Here is a 19,467-nt window from a genome sequence, read left to right as displayed (position 1 = left end):
AGTATAATATATAGACACGGAGCTCACAGAGTCCACCCTATAGATTGTGTATGGATTGTGTATGGATCGGCAGTATAATATATAGACAGTGGTGGCAGCTGTGAGCACTGTGTCTATATATTATACTGTACTGCTGATCCATACACAATCTATAGGGTACAGCAGCGGTGGCAAGCGGTGAGCACTGTCTATATATTATACTGTACTGCTGATCCATACACAATCTATAGGGTACAGCAGCGGTGGCAGCTGTGAGCACTGTGTCTATATATTATACTACTGATCAATACACAATCTATAGGGGACAACAGTGGTGGCAGCTGTGAGCACTGTGTCTGTATATTATACTGCTGATCCATACACAATCTGTAGGGGACAGCAGTGGTGGCAGCTGTGAGCACTGTGTCTGTATATTATACTACTGATCCATACACAATCTATAGGGGACAGCAGTGGTGGCAGCTGTGAGCACTGTGTCTGTATATTATACTACTGATCCATACACAATCTATAGGGGACAGCAGTGGTGGCAGCTGTGAGCACTGTGTCTATATATTATGCTGCTGATCCATACACAATCTGTAGGGGACAGCAGTGGTGGCAGCTGTGAGCACTGTGTCTGTATATTATACTGCTGATCCATACACAATCTATAGGGGACAGCAGTGGTGGCAGCTGTGAGCACTGTGTCTATATATTATACTGCTGATCCATACACAATCTATAGGGGACAGCAGCGGTGGCAGCTGTGAGCACTGTGTCTGTATATTATACTGCTGATCCATACACAATCTGTAGGGGACAGCAGTGGTGGCAGCTGTGAGCACTGTGTCTGTATATTATACTACTGATCCATACACAATCTATAGGGGACAGCAGTGGTGGCAGCTGTGAGCACTGTGTCTGTATATTATACTACTGATCCATACACAATCTATAGGGGACAGCAGTGGTGGCAGCTGTGAGCACTGTGTCTATATATTATGCTGCTGATCCATACACAATCTGTAGGGGACAGCAGTGGTGGCAGCTGTGAGCACTGTGTCTGTATATTATACTGCTGATCCATACACAATCTATAGGGGACAGCAGTGGTGGCAGCTGTGAGCACTGTGTCTATATATTATACTGCTGATCCATACACAATCTATAGGGGACAGCAGCGGTGGCAGCTGTGAGCACTGTGTCTATATATTATACTGCTGATCCATACACAATCTATAGGGGACAGCAGTGGTGGCAGCTGTGAGCACTGTCTATATATTATGCTGCCGATCCATACACAATCTATAGGGGACAGCAGCGGTGGCAGCTGTGAGCACTGTGTCTATATATTATACTGCTGATCCATACACAATCTATAGGGGACAGCAGCGGTGGCAGCTGTGAGCACTGTCTATATATTATGCTGCTGATCCATACACAATCTGTAGGGGACAGCAGTGGTGGCAGCTGTGAGCACTGTCTATATATTATGCTGCTGATCCATACACAATCTATAGGGGACAGCAGCGGTGGCAGCTGTGAGCACTGTGTCTGTATATTATACTGCTGATCCATGCACAATCTATAGGGGACAGCAGTGGTGGCAGCTGTGAGCACTGTGTCTATATATTATACTGCTGATCCATACACAATCTATAGGGGACAGCAATGGTGGCAGCTGTGAGCACTGTGTCTATATATTATACTGCTGATCCATACACAATCTGTAGGGGACAGCAATGGTGGCAGCTGTGAGCACTGTGTCTATATATTATACTGCTGATCCATACACAATCTATAGGGGACAGCAGTGGTGGCAGCTGTGAGCACTGTGTCTATATATTATACTGCTGATCCTTACACAATCTATAGGGGGCAGCAGTGGTGGCAGCAGTGGTGGCAGCTGTGAGCACTGTGTCTATATATTATACTGCTGATCCATACACAATCTGTAGGGGACAGCAGTGGTGGCAGCTGTGAGCACTGTGTCTATATATCCATCATAGTGCAATGCAGTAGAAGCCGATATTTGCTGGAGGAAGCGGCCGTACTTTGTACAGAGGAGATGGTCTCTGATCGCCCGTCAGCTCCATGGGGGAGTCCTCGTTCTTGATGATGCCGCTGGACTTGCGCGGGGAGCCTCTAGATGGCGGCAGGAGGGTCACTTGCTCAATACTGCAGACAGGTGAGTTTCCGGCTGCTGAGGACAGAGCAAGACACGCGTAAAACAATCAGATGTGGACATGCACTACAAATACCAGCTAATAAATGGCTTCCTAATTCATTAAAGACTCATCTTTTGTAACTATTTTCAGCCATATCTGAAAGATCAGTTTAATGGCTTAAAGCAGTAGGATCAGCCATACTATGCCAGGAAAAAAAACACATATATAAGTAGATAAATACTTGATCTACTTACATAACACATGTATTATACTGTCCACGTTTTGATTTCAGTGAATGTTATATAGTAAATGACGAGAATTCTGTTCCTGGTGGGGGCCATGTCTTTTGCCCACAGTAAAGGCTAACTCGTGATGTCATTTATGCCCTTTACTTTTTTTCTTGTCTCCTCCAATCGCTGAGTCACCTCAGCCTTGCTTGTAAACACAAGTGATTAGGGGATCAGGTTTCAGATAAGCAGCAGGCAGGGAAATAAAGGGAAGAGGAGGAATATATTATAGATAAAAAGAACACCCAGCATGCAATTCTTTGGCACAGACTACTAAAGGGCCAGTGTTCCTTAAGTATGTGATAATTCCAAATCATAACAGCAGAAAAAGTTTTGAAAGTTTTGAATGCAGGATTAGCATCTTTATCACTTAATACACTCAGACCAGTTGCTGTTGAAATTTGATTTTTATGGTGACGATACCGCTTTAAAGAAGAATTATACTCTCAAAACTAAAAGTTCAGTAGCTACTCCTAGTTACATAAAAGAACATTTGAAAGCATTCCCAAGTATTACCTGTGTGTAAAATTGTTTATTTTCACTGCAGAGAGCAGTAGAAGTTTGCTTATCTCCCCTCCTTTTTTGCTAAAGTGACCCAGCTGTTGCCAGGGCAATGTGTGTATTCAGCAGAGGGAGGGAGGTGGGCAGAGTGAAGACACATACATAGGGATATTCTTGCCCTCGGGGCAAGATCCAGCTATACAATGGGGCCCCGGGAGAAAATTAACTTGAGGTCCCGCTAGCAATGCCCCCTCCCCCTCCTTGCAGTCGCCAAGCTGATTCCCAGGACCCATCCCCACCACACTCCCAGCCACACAAAATCATTGTGTGTCCATCATACGTCCCCAAAAGCATTGTTGAGGACTCAATTATTCCCGTCCTCCTTTCCCTCACAAATCCAGAGTCATTGGGGTCTTACCTAATCCAGGCAGGACACAGGAGGCAGCACCATGCTCTACACTCCGGACTTCTCCCTCTTCCTCATTCCCTGAAGGCATGTATGGAGCCACCATAACTGGAGGGGAGGGGACACACACCTTGGGGGCTCATACAGGCTATGGGGCCCTGGGCCAATTGCCCCCTTTGCCTCTATTGCCCTGCTTGCCTTTGCCGATGACAAGAGATAAGCAAGCTTCTACTGCGCTCTGCAGTGACAATAAATAATTGTACACACAGGGAATACTTGGGAATGCTTTCAAATGTTTTTTGTTTTTTTTACGTAACAGAGTAGTTATTGAAATTTTAGTTTATGGAGCATAGCCTCACTTTAATGCAAGTCTCTTCATTTTTTTTTAAACTCTTCACTTAAATATATGTACAATAAGACAGCAGCATTTTGGTCATTAGATATGCAGGCTGTGAACCATTCTTATGTTTCTCTGTATTTTTCCTAATTGAAAACAATAGACTTAGTTCAGCCTGCAGACACACACCTGCCCATAATAGAATATCAAATCTTTAACTGAGAGGGATATGGATGTTTCCTTTTAAACTATACCAGTTGCCTGGCAGTCCTGCTGATCTCTTTGGCTGCAGTAGTAGCTGAATCACATACCTGAAACAAGCATGCAGCTAATCCAGTCTTACCAGTCAGAGCACCTGATCTGCATGCTTGTTCAGGGGTTGTGAGGAGGAGGAGGAGTCAGAGTCAGGCAACTAGTATTATTTTAAAAGAAAAAATCCATATCCTTCTCAGTTTAGGTTCCCTTTAAGAGATTTTCTCCTGTAAGGGGCAATTCATCAGGTGATTGATTTCAACTCCTCTGATTGTCTACAACCAGCCTACACAGGAAGCAAAAGGAAACATAGCCACGTGATCTTAACCAGCCAATCAGAAATGTACTAAATCAATCACCCTTTTCCATGAACTCGCCTTGTAAAGGAATTGATTACCTCTGTGTTTAGTCCTGTAGATGTCCTGCGCTGAATGATATTCAGAGACAGGTACACTTTAAAGCCATCAGAGGTTCCTTGCTGCCCACATCCAGTGATGTGGAAAGGTTATATCTCCAGAACATGCCTTAAAAACTTTTCCTCTCAGGACTCCGTCCTCCTCAGGGGCAAGTGGAACGTGATTGGACGAATGTGCCATCATGTGACATGAATGGCCCAATCCTCAAAGTCCAGAGGAGCATCAGGTGACCTGAACCCCCATCAAGTACAGGAAGGGCATCGAGGCCACATGGTCCAATTTACAGACACAAATGAGACGTTACATCTCCTGCTATGTCAGGAACAGAGACTGAGATATTTGACATTTAAAGACCGAGCTGGTGCCAGTAAACAAACGCACATGCTGGACCCTGCCCTCTTCTCCCACCTAACTATTCACAAGTATAGATTTGTTGTCCATTCAGTCCATTCACCGCCACCGGACACTGAAAAGGACAGAAGGCAAGAGGGCTGCCGGCCCATAACTCCACCCAGGGTTTATGCAAAAGACCTCTTAAAGAGACTCCGTAACAAAAATTTCATCCGGTTTTCTTCCATCCTACAAGTTCCAAAATCTATTCTAATGTGCTCTGGCTTACTGCAGCACGTTCTACTATCACCATCTCTGTAATAAATCAACTTATCTCTCTCTTGTCAGACTTGTCAGGCTGTGTCTGGAGGGCTGCCAAGTTCTTCAGTGTTGTGGTTCTGTGATGCACTCCCCCCTCCAGGCCCCTCTCTGCACACTGCCTGTGTGTTATTTAGATTAGTGCAGATTCTCTCTGCTCTATTATCTTTTACAAGCTGAATAAATCCTCCTCTGAGCTGGCTGGGCTTTCACATACTGAAGAATTACAGACAAGGGCAAAGCTGTTTGCAGGAAGAAAAGAGCAGCCTGAAACTTCAGTGCATGAGAACTGCAGGGGGAAAGAAACACACAAATGATCTCTTGAGATTCAAAGGGAATGCTGTATACAGCCTGCTTGTGTATGGATGTATTTTCTATGTGTGGACATACTGTACATCAACCTACTTCCTGTTTTGGTGGTCATTTTGTTTGTTTATAAACAAACTTTTTAAAACTGTTTTTAACCACTTTTAATGCGGCGGGGAGCGGCGAAATTGTGACAGATGGTAATAGGAGATGTCCCCTAACGCACTGGTATGTTTACTTTTGTGCGATTTTAACAATACAGATTCTCTTTAAAGGGTCAATACTTCATAGATTTTAGCTCTGACATACTTCAATGAATGTGTCATTGAGCAAAAACAATAAAACCGGAACAACGTAAAAAGTAGATTTAAATATGAAATACAACTGTGGAATATCTTAAAAAAGTCATTTTTAGGAGGAGGATAGATACAATTGTTTATTTCATTCACTTATTTTCACCTCTGGGTCACTTTATCTCCTGACACTCCTAAAGAACTGCTAAAGAAGAAATGTTGCTACAATTGCCTTAAAATTGCTGGAACACCTGGCGCTGTGCCACCTATTAGACAAGATTTACTTGTGGGGCTGGAGGAAGGCTAGATCAGGTTTATAGAGAGCCAAAGACGTACATGAAGTGCTTTGCATGGTTGTTAATGTGGCTGCAGTGAAGATTCTCCTCTCGTCGCCTTCATCCCGAGGACTGCTGAGAGGCCATTCAAGGATAGAGTGTAAACAGAAAATCAGGTCTGCCACAGGCTGTGCACACAGCACCTGGAATTACAGGCCAGGCTGAGCTTTAAATAGCTGCTGAACAGGGCATGTTTTGTGCAGGAACATTGCACGGCAATGCTGCAAAGGTTACGCCGTGAAATGACTTCATTAACTCAGGACTCCAGGCTAATAGATTGCAAGATAGGCGTCACTGTTCACCACATCTGAGTGATTTCTGGTCAGCGATTCCGCTGCACGGTTCCCCAGGGGGGGGGGGGGGGGGGGGGGGGTCAGGCCCACTGTTCCTACGCTAGGTTTAGCTAATGAATCTGCTACTTCTTAAAGTGGCTGGATGGTGTAATGGTTAAGGGCTCTGTCTCTGACACAGGAGACCAGAGTTTGAATCTCAGCTCTTCCTCTTCAGTAAGCCAGCACCTATTCAGTAGGAGACCTTGGGCAAGACTCCCTAACACTGCTACTGCCTATAGAGCCGGTCCTAGTGGCTGCAGCTCCGGCGCTTTGAGTCCGCCAGGAGAAAAGCACGATATAAATGTTCGGTCTTGTCTTAGAGCGGACTGAACTCAGAACTTCTCTTCTCTAAAAGATAAGCAGCAGCATATTAACCTTTACAGAAAACATTTCTTTGTTACAGCTGATACAAATCCTGCAATAAATCTGCAGTGTCACTACTTCCTGCTTTCATGGAAGCAGACATAGGGTTAACATCCTGTGTTTACAACCTAGTTGCTCTGCCGAAGCAGCCTGCTGACACAGCTGAGGGATCAAATTACAACTTGTGATTAGTCACAGATGAGGGGGAGTTAGACAGGCTAAACTTTCTAAATACATACAGGGTGCATTTCTCAATTTTCCCTTCTGTTCTGTGCAAGAGTTCAGGTCCACTTTAAAGAGGAACTCCAGTGAAAATAACATAATGAAAAAAAAGTGCTTAATATGTACAATAATTATGATTTAGTCAGTGTTTGCCCATTGTAAAATCTTTCCTCTCCCTAATTTACATTTTGAAATGTATCACATTATGACATTTTTACTGCTGGCAGGTGAGGTCAGTGGAAGAAGATGCTGCTTGCTTTTTTGGCAGTTGGAAAACGCTGTTATTTCCCACAATGCAACAAGGCTCCCACAGTGTGATGTCAGAACCATGGTCCTGACATCACACTGTGGGAGGGGTTTCACCACAATATTAGCCATACAGAGCCCCCTGATGATCCGTATGAGAAAAGGAAAAGATTTCTCATGGGAAAGGGGGTTTCAGCTACTGGTTGGAATGAAGTTCAATTCTTAGTTACGGTTTCTCTTTAAAGAGAAGCCTGAGGTGGGTTTGAAGAATATTATCTGCATACAGAGGCTGGATCTGCCTATACAGCCCAGCCTCTGTTGCTATCCCAAACCCCCCTAAGGTCCCCCTGCACTCTGCAATCCCTCATAAATCACAGCCATGCTGCTGACAAACAGCTTGTCAGAGCTGGCTGTGTTTATCTCTATAGTGTCAGTCTGCTGCTCTCCCCGCCTCCTGCAGAACTCCAGTCCCCGCCTGCATCCTTTCCCTCCCTGCTGATTGGAGGGAAGGGACGGGGGCAGGGACCGGAGCTATGCAGGAGGCGGGGGAGCAGCTGAGACTGACACTACAGATGTAAACACAGCCTCACAGCATGGCTGTGATTTATGAGGGATTGCAGAGTGCAGGGGGACCTTAGGGGGCTTTGGGATAGCAACAGAGGCTGGGCTGTTTAGGCAGATCCAGCCTCTGTATGCAGATAACATTCTTTAAACACACCTTGGGTTCTCTTTAAGTCTCAGGTTCTCTTAAATGTCAATGCGTAAGTAATGTAGAAGGTATATGTCCAACTAAAAAGGAAGTCCTGTCTCTGCAAGGAGAGATAGACCAAAGAGTTTAGCCCAAGGAAGGAGAGGAATGATTCAGTGCCGTGCGGTGATCAGCCTTTATTGCTGCAATGATTAAATAGGCTACGTTCCACACACGTATCGTGCAGGAGCAGAAGGCTTGTGGCCTCTTGCGTGGTGGTTGAGCAGAATGGATCAGAGCCAGCAGTGCACACGGCATATTTGCTCAAAGTCCAAAAATAGAACTGTTTAATCTGAGAAGAGGCTGAGAGACGTCTGTGGTGGGACCTCTCCCGTTGCCATCTGTTCTCTCGCTTAGCTGTTACAATCTCTCCGCTCTCTCCTCCACAGCTCCCATGCTTCCAATCTTCCCGAGAATGTTTGATAAGAATCCAGAATGTGGCTGGCAAGGACTTGGGTTTTATCTTACCAGAGTTACAACGGCCTCCCTTCCTGCCAGGAAAAGGGCTGTGTATCCAACAGGGTGCATTAAAGCAACAATTGTTTTGATCTAATGGACATCAAAGCACCAACTTTATCTCTTATGTGAAATCCTGGAAGTACGGTGGCATCAAACATGGCACAATATGACTCATGTGGCCATGTAATTACTGTACATTTTCCCATACATCCTACCCACATATTCTGTATGAGATGCCTTTAGTAAAGGATGGGGTTGTAGTAGACACAGAGGCCCTTTGCTTTGACCTTCCACGAGACTCAATGCTCGGCATACACACTTGTCTTCTTGCCATGGTGCCATCTTGACCAGTCTACAAAAAGGACTCTCTCTTCCTCTGGCTCCTTCCACTTCTTATTGTTCTCTTTCCTGCAGCTCTAGCGGTGTCCTCCTGTGACATTACCGAAAGCAGCCTCGTTTCAGGAACCCTCCAGCAAGCCTAACTGCGTCCGGACAACAACAAACACAGAAAAGCTGTGGCAAAACTATGTGCCCTCCAAGAAGTCGGTGAACGAATTGACAGAGAGAGATGTTTTATTCAGCGCAGCAATAATTCTATGTTAGACCTTGTTGGTATTGAGTCTGCATAATCAATTGTTTTTGATTAGTTTGGCAAAAAGTGAAAAAAAGAAAAAAGTGCACAGCAACAGCCACCAACTAGATCAATCACAAATTCACTTACATAGCTGAAAGGTCTAACAACAGGCATGTATCAAATCAAACAGAGCAATAGGGGACGATTCATTAGGCTGCGCTGCTAAAGCAGCTCGATGTCATGTTGGAAGGAGAACCTTCTTCCCACTAACAACTTTCTGGCAGAGGACAGCAGGTTTTCCTCAAGAATGTAATAGGATTTTGCCCCATCCATTTATGGACTACTTGTCACATGTGCACACATTGGCCATAAATTCCTGAAACCAATCTGAAGTTAGAATGTAAAGGAATAGCAGTAATGTTCGATAAAGGCGTAGTAATCTAAGCTATTGACTTGAACAGGATTGATTTTCTTCTTGGTAAAAGCAGAGCTTCACTTTGAAGCAATAGTGAAGTGACTTTTTTTTATTAAAGGCAAATACTTAGTTATGGGAGGGAAGGATCTGCATCTCATAGAGCCTTTCAGGTCCTCTGTCTGTGTCCTCGTTCCTACGCTGTTCTCCATTCAAACTTGCTACCACGAGCCCTCAGAAGCACTTGTGTCCCTAGTGCTTCTGAAGACAGGTGGCTCTGTACTGCGCATGCGTGTGCACACGGAAAGACTCAGGGACACGAGCGCTTCCGAGGCCTCCAGAGCATACCCGAAGGAGTATTCAAAAAGTTGGTTGAATACCTACAATGGGGGGTGCTGGAACAAAGCAACCACCAGAGGACCGGGAAGGCTCTATGAGCTCCGGAGCCTTTCCTACTTAAAAAAAAAAAAAAAAAAAAAAAAGCTGCTCTAATCTGATGGCAGAGTAAGCCATGAGGGGAGGGGGAATTCCCTCACAGTGCATCTGTTAAGCCTGTGTGAGAGAGAAAGTCCTGTATCTCTGACTGAAGAGTCTGAAGAGAGCAGAGGAAATGTAACTTGGTATAAACATTTGTAATTGTCTATGACACCACAGCTGTTCATACTTTTTTTTTTTTTTTTTTTTTTTTGCTTTCAGAAATAAATACTCTGTAATCTGATATGCAAAAACAAACAACAACACTGGCTGTGCATTGAAGCAGACACCCCTTTTGAGAATGATTTGTCCCAATAGAGCTAAATCCTACACACAATGAATTACAGTTTTTGCCTTTGATATTTAACATGAAAAGTAGGAAAATGTTTTCACAGCTACTTAGACATTATTTATGCATTGTCATTTTAGAACACTTGGTTTGATAGTGTTCCTTTAAAGGACCACTATTGCTAAAAAAGTAGGCAGTTAAAATCTGACAGAACCAACAGGTTTTGGGCCAGTCCTCATGGGGGATTCTCAGGGTTTTCTTTTTTTTCAACAGCATTTCCTGATCAGCAGTTTGACTGCCAAAATGGTAAGATTCCAGCCGGCCTCCCTACTCACTCGCAAACTATTTTGTCAGTTAGACTTTGCAACTGCTGTTCAGGAAATGCTGTTGAAAACAAAGAAAACCCTGAGAATCCCCCATGAGGAGATAGACTGGCCCAAAATCTGTCGATTCGATCAGATTTTAAGTGCCTACTTTTTTCGCGATAGTGGTCCTTTATAGGATACCCGAACTGACATGTGACATGATGAGATAGACATGTGTATGTACAGTGCCAAGCACACAAATAACTATGCTGTGTTCCTTTTTTTCTTTCTCTACCTGAAAGAGTTAAATATCAGGTAAGTGGCTGACTCAGTCCCGACTCAGACAGGAAGTGACTACAGTGTGACCCCCACTGATAAGAAATTCCCATTTTTTACCTTTCTTGCTCTCAGAAGCCATTTTCTGCTAGGAAAGTGTTTTATAGTTGGAATTTCTTATCAGTGAGGGTCACACTGTAGTCACTTCCTGTCTGAGTCAGGACTGAGTCAGCCACTTACATACCTGATATTTAACGCTTTCAGGCAGAGAAAGAGTAAAAGGAACACAGCCTAGTTATTTGTGTGCTAGGCACTGTACATACCCATGTCTATCTCATCATGTCACATGTCACTTCAGGTATCCTTTAAGGTCTCAGTCCTATTTATTAATTTGAGGAAATTCTGAGGCATCTCTTATTTCCTTGGCTGTCTGTAACAGGAAAAGCAGGAACCGTTTCTAAGCGGCTCTGAGGTCTTCAAAGTCATTTTAGGAGAATTGCGCACAGGAGTTTTCTGGCAGAGGTCTCTCTCTCTCTGTCTCGCTATTCTGAGCGGACCACAAACACTGGCTTGTTTTACGGCTGCCTGGCCCAGCCAAATACCTCGGCAGCTGGACGGGGACAACAGATCGCCCGTCACCTGGGCACTGCACATTCTATGGGCCTCAACATTCCCAGCGGCTCTTGTGTGTTCAAGGCATTACTGCGAGCTATTTGTCCTCTCTGTTCTGCGTCTCCCCTTTATTCAAAGTCACAAGTCAACTCCATTACGTCCCCCATTCACAGGCCTGCATTCCATAGCTTCATCCTGGGAGAAAGGCAATGCAAATCTGATCACACAAACAACAGTCACGCTGGAGGAGCCCAGAGGGGACTGGCTGTAAACAGCTTAAGCAGCCGCTTATTGCCCGCCTATGCTGGGGCCCCTTCATGTTCTAAGATAACCCCGCTGACTCTCACATCACATGATCAGTTACCTCCCGGGAGACTGAGATCCATGTGCTTTCTACTGATCGCAAGCAAATGACAGCAAACGTCTATGAAGAACAGCAGGATAGGCAGCTCAGGCAGAGGCAGCACTAAGGACATGACATTAAAGTGAATGGGAACCGCATTTAAAAAAATGAGACAGATACTTACCCAAGGAGAGGGAAGGCTCTGAGTCCTATAGAGGGCTGTAGTGTGAAAGAGCCCTAAAAGGAATTTAGCAGCCTCCAATTCCCTCTCGCTTTAGGTTCCCTGACTAAAATCTAACAAACTGCATTCTTTCAATAAGTTTTCTTGCTCAACTAAATATCAGCTGGTAATGTCTGTGAGCACTACAGATTAAAAAAGACAAAAAAAATGGGGTTTTCTTAGAACCAACGTTCTCTTATTTATTCTTCGTTTATAATATCTTCAAATTGCGGACAAGACGTGTAGATACAAAGCCAGACCTCCAATTCACATAAAAAGACTGCCTGACACGTGTTTCACGGCCAAAGGCCGCTTCCTCAGAGGCACACCGTATACAAACATCTGTGGGCCTACGACCAATAACACCGCAATCTGAAGTCTAGAGAAATGCTGTAATCAGCGGCGATCCCATTTTGTCTGTTTGAATCTGTAGCGCTGGAATACTTAGGGGTGGAAATGCACTACCTTTTTATATTACTTGGTAATGTCTGTTTCCAGAGTGGTGGAAGTGAATACGCAGCCCCCAGTTTCACACATCCTGCAAGTTTTGTGTGCCTATCACACTGTCATTTCTGCAGGTACAGTGTAAAGTTAAAAAGGGGTCATGTCTGCTATAGAGGAAAAATGCTCAGAGGACTCCATCCTGAACCAAGATAGTAGACTCCAATATTGCTTCACTCCCTCCATTGGCTGCGCCCCTCTGTCACTCCCTCTGCTGGCTGCTCCCCTCTGTCACTGCCTCCATTGGCTGCGCCCCTCTGTCACTCCCTCTGCTGGCTGTGCCCCTCTGTCACTCCCTCTGCTGGCTGCGCCCCTCTGTCACTCCCTCTGCTGGCTGCGCCCCTCTGTCACTCCCTCTGCTGGCTGCACCCCTCTGTCACACCCTCTGCTGGCTGCTCCCCTCTGTCACTCCCTCTGCTGGCTGCTCCCCTCTGTCACACCCTCTGCTGGCTGCGCCCCTCTGTCACTCCCTCTGCTGGCTGCTCCCCTCTGTCACTCCCTCTGCTGGCTGCTCCCCTCTGTCACTCCCTCTGCTGGCTGCTCCCCTCTGTCACTCCCTCTGCTGGCTGCGCCCCTCTGTCACTCCCTCTGCTGGCTGCTCCCCTCTGTCACTCCCTCTACTGGCTGCGCCCCTCTGTCACTCCCTCTGCTGGCTGCGCCCCTCTGTCACTCCCTCTGCTGGCTGCGCCCCTCTGTCACTCCCTCTACTGGCTGCGCCCCTCTGTCACTCCCTCTGCTGGCTGCGCCCCTCTGTCACTCCCTCTGCTGGCTGCTCCCCTCTGTCACTCCCTCTACTGGCTGCGCCCCTCTGTCACTCCCTCTGCTGGCTGCGCCCCTCTGTCACTCCCTCTGCTGGCTGCGCCCCTCTGTCACTCCCTCTGCTGGCTGCGCCCCTCTGTCACTCCCTCTGCTGGCTGCGCCCCTCTGTCACACCCTCTGCTGGCTGCTCCCCTCTGTCACACCCTCTGCTGGCTGCGCCCCTCTGTCACTCCCTCTGCTGGCTGCTCCCCTCTGTCACTCCCTCTGCTGGCTGCTCCCCTCTGTCACTCCCTCTGCTGGCTGCTCCCCTCTGTCACTCCCTCTGCTGGCTGCGCCCCTCTGTCACTCCCTCTGCTGGCTGCTCCCCTCTGTCACTCCCTCTACTGGCTGCGCCCCTCTGTCACTCCCTCTACTGGCTGCGCCCCTCTGTCACTCCCTCTACTGACTGCGCCCCTCTGTCACTCCCTCTACTGGCTGCGCCCCTCTGTCACTCCCTCTGCTGGCTGCACCCCTCTGTCACTCCCTCTACTCCCTCTGCTGGCTGCTCCCCTCTGTCACTCCCTCGGCTGGCTGCTCCCCTCTGTCACTCCCTCTGCTGGCTGCTCCCCTCTGTCACTCCCTCTGCTGGCTGCTCCCCTCTGTCACTCCCTCTGCTGGCTGCGCCCCTCTGTCACTCCCTCTGCTGGCTGCGCCCCTCCATCACACCCTCTGCTGGCTGCGCCCCTCCATCACACCCTCTGCTGGCTGCGCCCCTCTGCTAGCTGTGCCCCTCTGTCACTTCCTCTGCTGGCTGCGCCCCTCTGTCACTTCCTCTGCTGGCTGCGCCCCTCTGTCACTCCCTCTGCTGGCTGCGCCCCTCTGTCACTCCCTCTGCTGGCTGCTCCCCTCTGTCACTCCCTCTGCTGGCTGCTCCCCTCTGTCACTCCCTCTGCTGGCTGCTCCCCTCTGTCACTCCCTCTGCTGGCTGCTCCCCTCTGTCACTCCCTCTGCTGGCTGCGCCCCTCTGTCACTCCCTCTGCTGGCTGCGCCCCTCTGTCACTCCCTCTGCTGGCTGCGCCCCTCTGTCACACCTTCCACTGGCTGCGCCCCTCTGTCACACCCTCTGCTGGCTGCTCCCCTCTGTCACTCCTTCTGCTGGCTGCCACCCTCTGTCACACCCTCTGCTGGCTGCTCTCCTCTGTCACACCTTCCACTGGCTGCCACCCTCTGTCACACCCTCTGCTGGCTGCTCCCCTCTGTTACTCCCTCTGCTGGCTGCTCCCCTCAGTCACTCCCTCTGCTGGCTGCTCCCCTCTGTCACTTTTTCTGCTGGCTGCACCCCTCTGCCACACCCTTTGCTGGCTGCACCCCTCTGCTGGCTGCACCCCTCTGCCACACCCTCTGCTGGCTTTGTTCCATCACTCACTCTGCTGGCTACTCCCCTCCCCTACCCTCCACTGGCCCCTACCCTCTGTCACTGCCGCCATTGGCTGCGCCCCTCTGTCACTCCCTCCAATGGCTGTTCTCTATCTCTCCTTCCCCTGGCTGTTCTCTATAATCTCCTCTGTTACTCCCTCTGCTCACTTCTCCCCTCTGACTCCCTCTGCTGGCTACTCCGCTCTGTCATACCCTCCACTGGCCCCTACCCTCTGTCACTCCTGCCATTGGCTGCGTTCCTCTGCCACTCCCGCCATTGGCTGCGCCCCTCTGTCACTCCCTCCAATGGCTGTTCTCTGTCTCTCCCTCCCCTGGCTGTTCTCTAATCTCCTCTGTTACTCCCTCTGCTGATTTCTCCCCTCTGACTCCCTCTGCTGGCTGCTATTTTTTGTCACTTGCCCCAGTGGCTACTCCTCTCTGTTACTTCTTCCACTGAATGCCCCTCTTTTTCAGTGCCTACCATGGGTAAAATTACCTCAACACGCTAGATGAAACTCAGCCGAGGTGGTTGATAAGGGTGCCCCTGCCGAAAATCCAGCGCCATGGACCCCTTTCAACTGCTCATACAGTGGTCTGTCCCTGCAGTTCACTTCGCCAGAGTGACATTCAAGAGAACTGTTCTACTCACTTCCCCAGCCCTCTGCATGACATCACTCCCGAAACCACTCTGCCCCACCCAATAGAACAGAACACATGTCTAACTTGCAAGCCAGCAACTGTACAACCTCGGCCATGCAATGCCACCCAAGGGATAGGGTCCAAATCCCCGCCTGGCAACACTGATTGTGTATGGTGCCCTCAAATTATCCACAAATATAAAATGTTGGTCTGCAAACAGTAGACTTGCCATTATCTCTGGCCTGCCAGCATCTTCAGACCAGCACAGACAGCAATATCTGTAAAACAGAGCCTGATAATACTATTTATGGTGTGCCGATCTTTCCATTCTTCACTAACTGACACAGCAGACACACAAGGCTGAACCCAGGCTGGGCCACAATCTTGATCCGCAGTGATGAAACAAATCAAAGCTCTATCTTGTTGCACATGGTGGTTTATCCACGTAAACCCTGCATAGTTTATGAACTATCACTGTAAAGGGCTGCAGAAGATTACACAGGTATACAATAGTAGCCATAAAAACAGCAATCTTGTTAATTTATACGGGTGCTGGTGCCAAAGCATTCCACATTCTCCTGCCTGGAGGTCAGAAAATGCTGAGAGCAACATTCAAAGCACTGATAATACTGAGCAGCTCAACTCAGTGCATTCCACCTACAACCAGACTGGCACCGCTCCAGCCCCTACTGAACACTGCTGCCTGCAGGGGCGGTTCTAGACTTTTTGTTGGCTGAGGCATACTTTTGAGGATGTGCCCCTCCCCCCGACTTAGAATGATCGCACAGCACCTGACAATTTGCTCTGCTTCATTTAATGTTCTCACATGACATGCTGCAGCTCAACACAATAGCACACTGGCTGGCTGGGAGTCTGTGACAAACAAACTGCTCACCCTCAGCCTCTCCATTCCTCCTCAGTCAGGACAGCGGTGCCACCTCCTCCCTTCTGCTGTGCAAGTCAAATAAAACACTGCTGCTCTCCTGCCTCCTCCCTCCTCACTCACTGCCAGACTCCTCACACAGCACAACAAGCTTCTTTTCCACAATGATGATCTCCTGCCTCCCCCTCCTCACTCACTGTCAGACTCCTCACACAGCACAACAAGCTGCTTTTCCCCAATGATGCTCTCCTGCCCCCCCCCCCCCCTCCTCACTCACTGTCACACTCCTCACACAGCACAACAAGCTGCTCCTCCCCAATGCTGCTCTCCTGCCCCCCCCCCCCTCCTCACTCACTGTCAGACTCCTCACACAGCACAACAAGCTTCTTTTCCACAATGATGATCTCCTGCCTCCCCCTCCTCACTCACTGTCAGACTCCTCACACAGCACAACAAGCTGCTTTTCCCCAATGATGCTCCTCTGCCTCCCCCCTCCTCACTCACTGCCAGACTCCTCACACAGCACAACAAGCTGCTTTTCCCCAATGATGATCTCCTGCCTCCCCCTCCTCGCTCACTGTCAGACTCCTCACACAGCACAACAAGCTGCTTTTCCCCAATGATGACCTCTTCACCTCGCTCTCCTCTCGCTTCTCCTACTCTGACTGCCTGCTGTTAGTGTAAGCACAGTACAAACATGCTGCCCCTGTAATCTCTGCCGCCTGATGTAAATTGAAGGTAAAGAGGCGCCCTGGTTGAAATAAAAGCATCTAAAAACAGCTTAAAATCGAGGAAATAATATGAGGTGGCTTACCTCAATAACGAAATCCTTGTATATGGCAAAAGATTTTTATTTAGCACAGGCAACGCGTTTCGCGGGTCCAAGCCCGCTTCATCAGGCCAATAAAAGTGCCAAATGAACAAGTCGATATGGCAAAGGGAGCCTGAGGCTCCCTTTGCCATATCGACTTGTTCATTTGGCACTTTTATTGGCCTGATGAAGCGGGCTTGGACCCGCGAAACGCGTTGCCTGTGCTAAATAAAAATCTTTTGCCATATACAAGGATTTCGTTATTGAGGTAAGCCACCTCATATTATTTCCTCGATTTTAAGCTGTTTTTAGATGCTTTTATTTCAACCAGGGCGCCTCTTTACCTTCAATTGTGCATAGCTATACCCCCAAACAATCTGTGTTTGAGGGGTGGTGACAGACCACCTGTGGGTGCCCCACAGTGGACACCTGTCCCTACTTTTTCAAGGAGAGCGACCACATCCAGGTCCCGGCTGGGACTACCCCGAGTGGAGTCGGGTTTATGGTCTCCACCTGCTTCCTACGGTTGGTTGCCCTTGCAACCTCCTTTTGTGAGTAGTAATTTATTGAAATTTCTTTTTTCAATTGCATACTAATATACTACACTATTGGGCTCCCGTATTTGTCTCCTATATTTTTTTCCCTGCAAGGTGCTGAGACACCCCCACTACACTACATGCCTGATGTAAATGTTTCACCTTGCTTCATGAGAGAACCGGCCCTGGCTGCCTGCCTCACCCATCTCTCCTGCTGCTCCTCTGAGGCAGCTCCACTCTGCCAGTCTGTCCATTGGTTGCCAATTACCAAACGGATCCCGCTTAAACTCCTCATGCGATCATACAAAGCTCTACATAAATTGTCAACTGCATACATCTTCTCACTAATTTCTAGATACCATCCATCCGGAACCTTCGCTCCTCCCAGGAGACCCTTTTATCCTCTAGCTTGGTCCCCTCCTCTCACTCCCACATCCAGGACTTCTCACGAGCGTCACTTCTCCTTTGGAACCCGCTCCCTCAGCCTGTCCGTCATACTCAGAGCCTGGAAACCTTTAAACGTACTTTCAAAACACCCCTGTTCAGGCCAGCCTATCATTTTCTGTAGGTTACAATGGGGGCTCACTGCCTCATCTGCTGACTCCTGTGTCTCCTTCCCTATTGTTTCCACCCCCACTACCCTCTAGATTGTAAGCTTGCAAGGGCAGGGACCTCCTCCCTCTGCTGTAATTTATCATATGAATATGTAACAGTATTGGTGATGTCTCACACCACACATCAACCGTGTATGTACTTGTATTGCTGGATGTACTGATTGTACAGAGTTTTAGGTGTCTCATGTATCTGTGCTGCCCACTATTGGTTTTGTGCTCTGTACAGCGCTACGCAAGATGTTAGAGCAGTGGTCCTCAAACTAAGGCCCGCGGGCCGAATGTGGCCCCCTGAGGCTTATTTACCGGCCCCCCACACACAAAATGTATTATAGATGCGGTCAGCTACTTCTTTAAATATTGGTGGTTCGCATAAAGAATGAAGCCAGAAAGCAGTAATGTCGCTGGTTTCCAATCAAATTCCTCATCAGGTGACACTGTTGTCCAATTGGGTATGCTTCACTGTCTGGCCCGCAAAGACTTCTACATCATTTTATGTATACTCCGCCCCCCAGCAGTCTGAAGTAAGTTGACCCGGCCCTTGACCCAAAACGTTTGGGGACCCCTGTGTTAGAGCTATAAAAATAAAAAAAATTATTATAATACAGTCCAGAATTGAGACCATGGGCCCCAGGAAAACATGCTGAACAACAGTTAGGTCTCAAAGTGGCCTCAAACCATACAATTAAAAGATCCAATTGTTCACCAATTTCATAATTTCAATCGTTGTCCTGAAAAATCGAGAGCTTTTCTTTGTTTTCAATCAATAAATCTGATCCAATTTCCTGTTTCGTTTTTTTTTTCGATTTTTGGAGATTGGACATGTTGGAAATTTCAGACCAACTTTATCAATAATTGTATGGTGTGTGATGGATTATCAATTACCTGATGTACAGTTCCAATCAATTTTTTTCTGAGCTTTCAATTATTTTATTCATGATTGGCAAAAAATTAAACATAGGTGTGTGGTACATTGGTCAGATTATTGAACTGGTACAATCAGCCAGAAAAACTGATTGCTATTCTTGAATTGAACAGATAAATTGTATGGTGTGTGGCCACCTAAAGAGACACTGAAGCGAAAAAAAAATTATGATATAATGGATTAGTTGTGTAGTACGTATATTTACTAGAACATTAGCAGCAAAGAAAATATTATCATATTTTTATTTTCAATTATATAGTGTTTTTATAGCATTGCATCATTCTCTAATATTTGCATTTTACACACTACTCAGCATTCTAAATGATTTTACAGAGCAGGCTAGTGAACTATTGACCTGTCCTCTGCAGAGAAAAATAAAATACAGTGACTGACAGTTGAGATAATTAGCTTCAGAAGACAGAGCTCTCTGCGACTTTGAAAGTCGTGGAGCTCAATGGCTTATTTTCATAGATGACAATTGGAGCTTCTTAACTCTTCCTGTACTGGAAACAACATTAGACTTATGTCTCTGCTCCTAATGTTTTATTTCTTAGCTGTACTACACATACAAATCATTATATCATCATTTTTTTCCGCTTCA

At 47.2% G+C, this 19,467-nt stretch overlaps 1 protein-coding gene across 7 annotated transcripts in view; it reads right to left on the bottom strand.

Moving 5' to 3' along the window:
• Positions 1–19,467, bottom strand: part of NFAT5 (nuclear factor of activated T cells 5) — a 182,225-nt gene that overhangs the window by 23,825 nt on the left and 138,933 nt on the right. For 5 of the 7 annotated variants that reach the window (XM_068260761.1, XM_068260757.1, XM_068260759.1 and 2 more), the window contains one exon: positions 2,037–2,185. In XM_068260761.1, coding sequence (XP_068116862.1) covers positions 2,037–2,185 — 149 coding nt within the window. The remainder of the gene's footprint in view (positions 1–2,036; positions 2,186–19,467) is intronic. The other 2 variants (XM_068260758.1, XM_068260760.1) reach the window with 1 other exon arrangement.

The sequence above is a fragment of the Hyperolius riggenbachi genome, chromosome 11, assembly GCF_040937935.1.
Source record: "Hyperolius riggenbachi isolate aHypRig1 chromosome 11, aHypRig1.pri, whole genome shotgun sequence".
NCBI classification, from domain to species: Eukaryota; Metazoa; Chordata; class Amphibia; order Anura; family Hyperoliidae; genus Hyperolius; species Hyperolius riggenbachi.
Note: the sequence above shows the minus strand (reverse complement) of the source record. Positions and strands in the feature narration are given on the sequence as shown.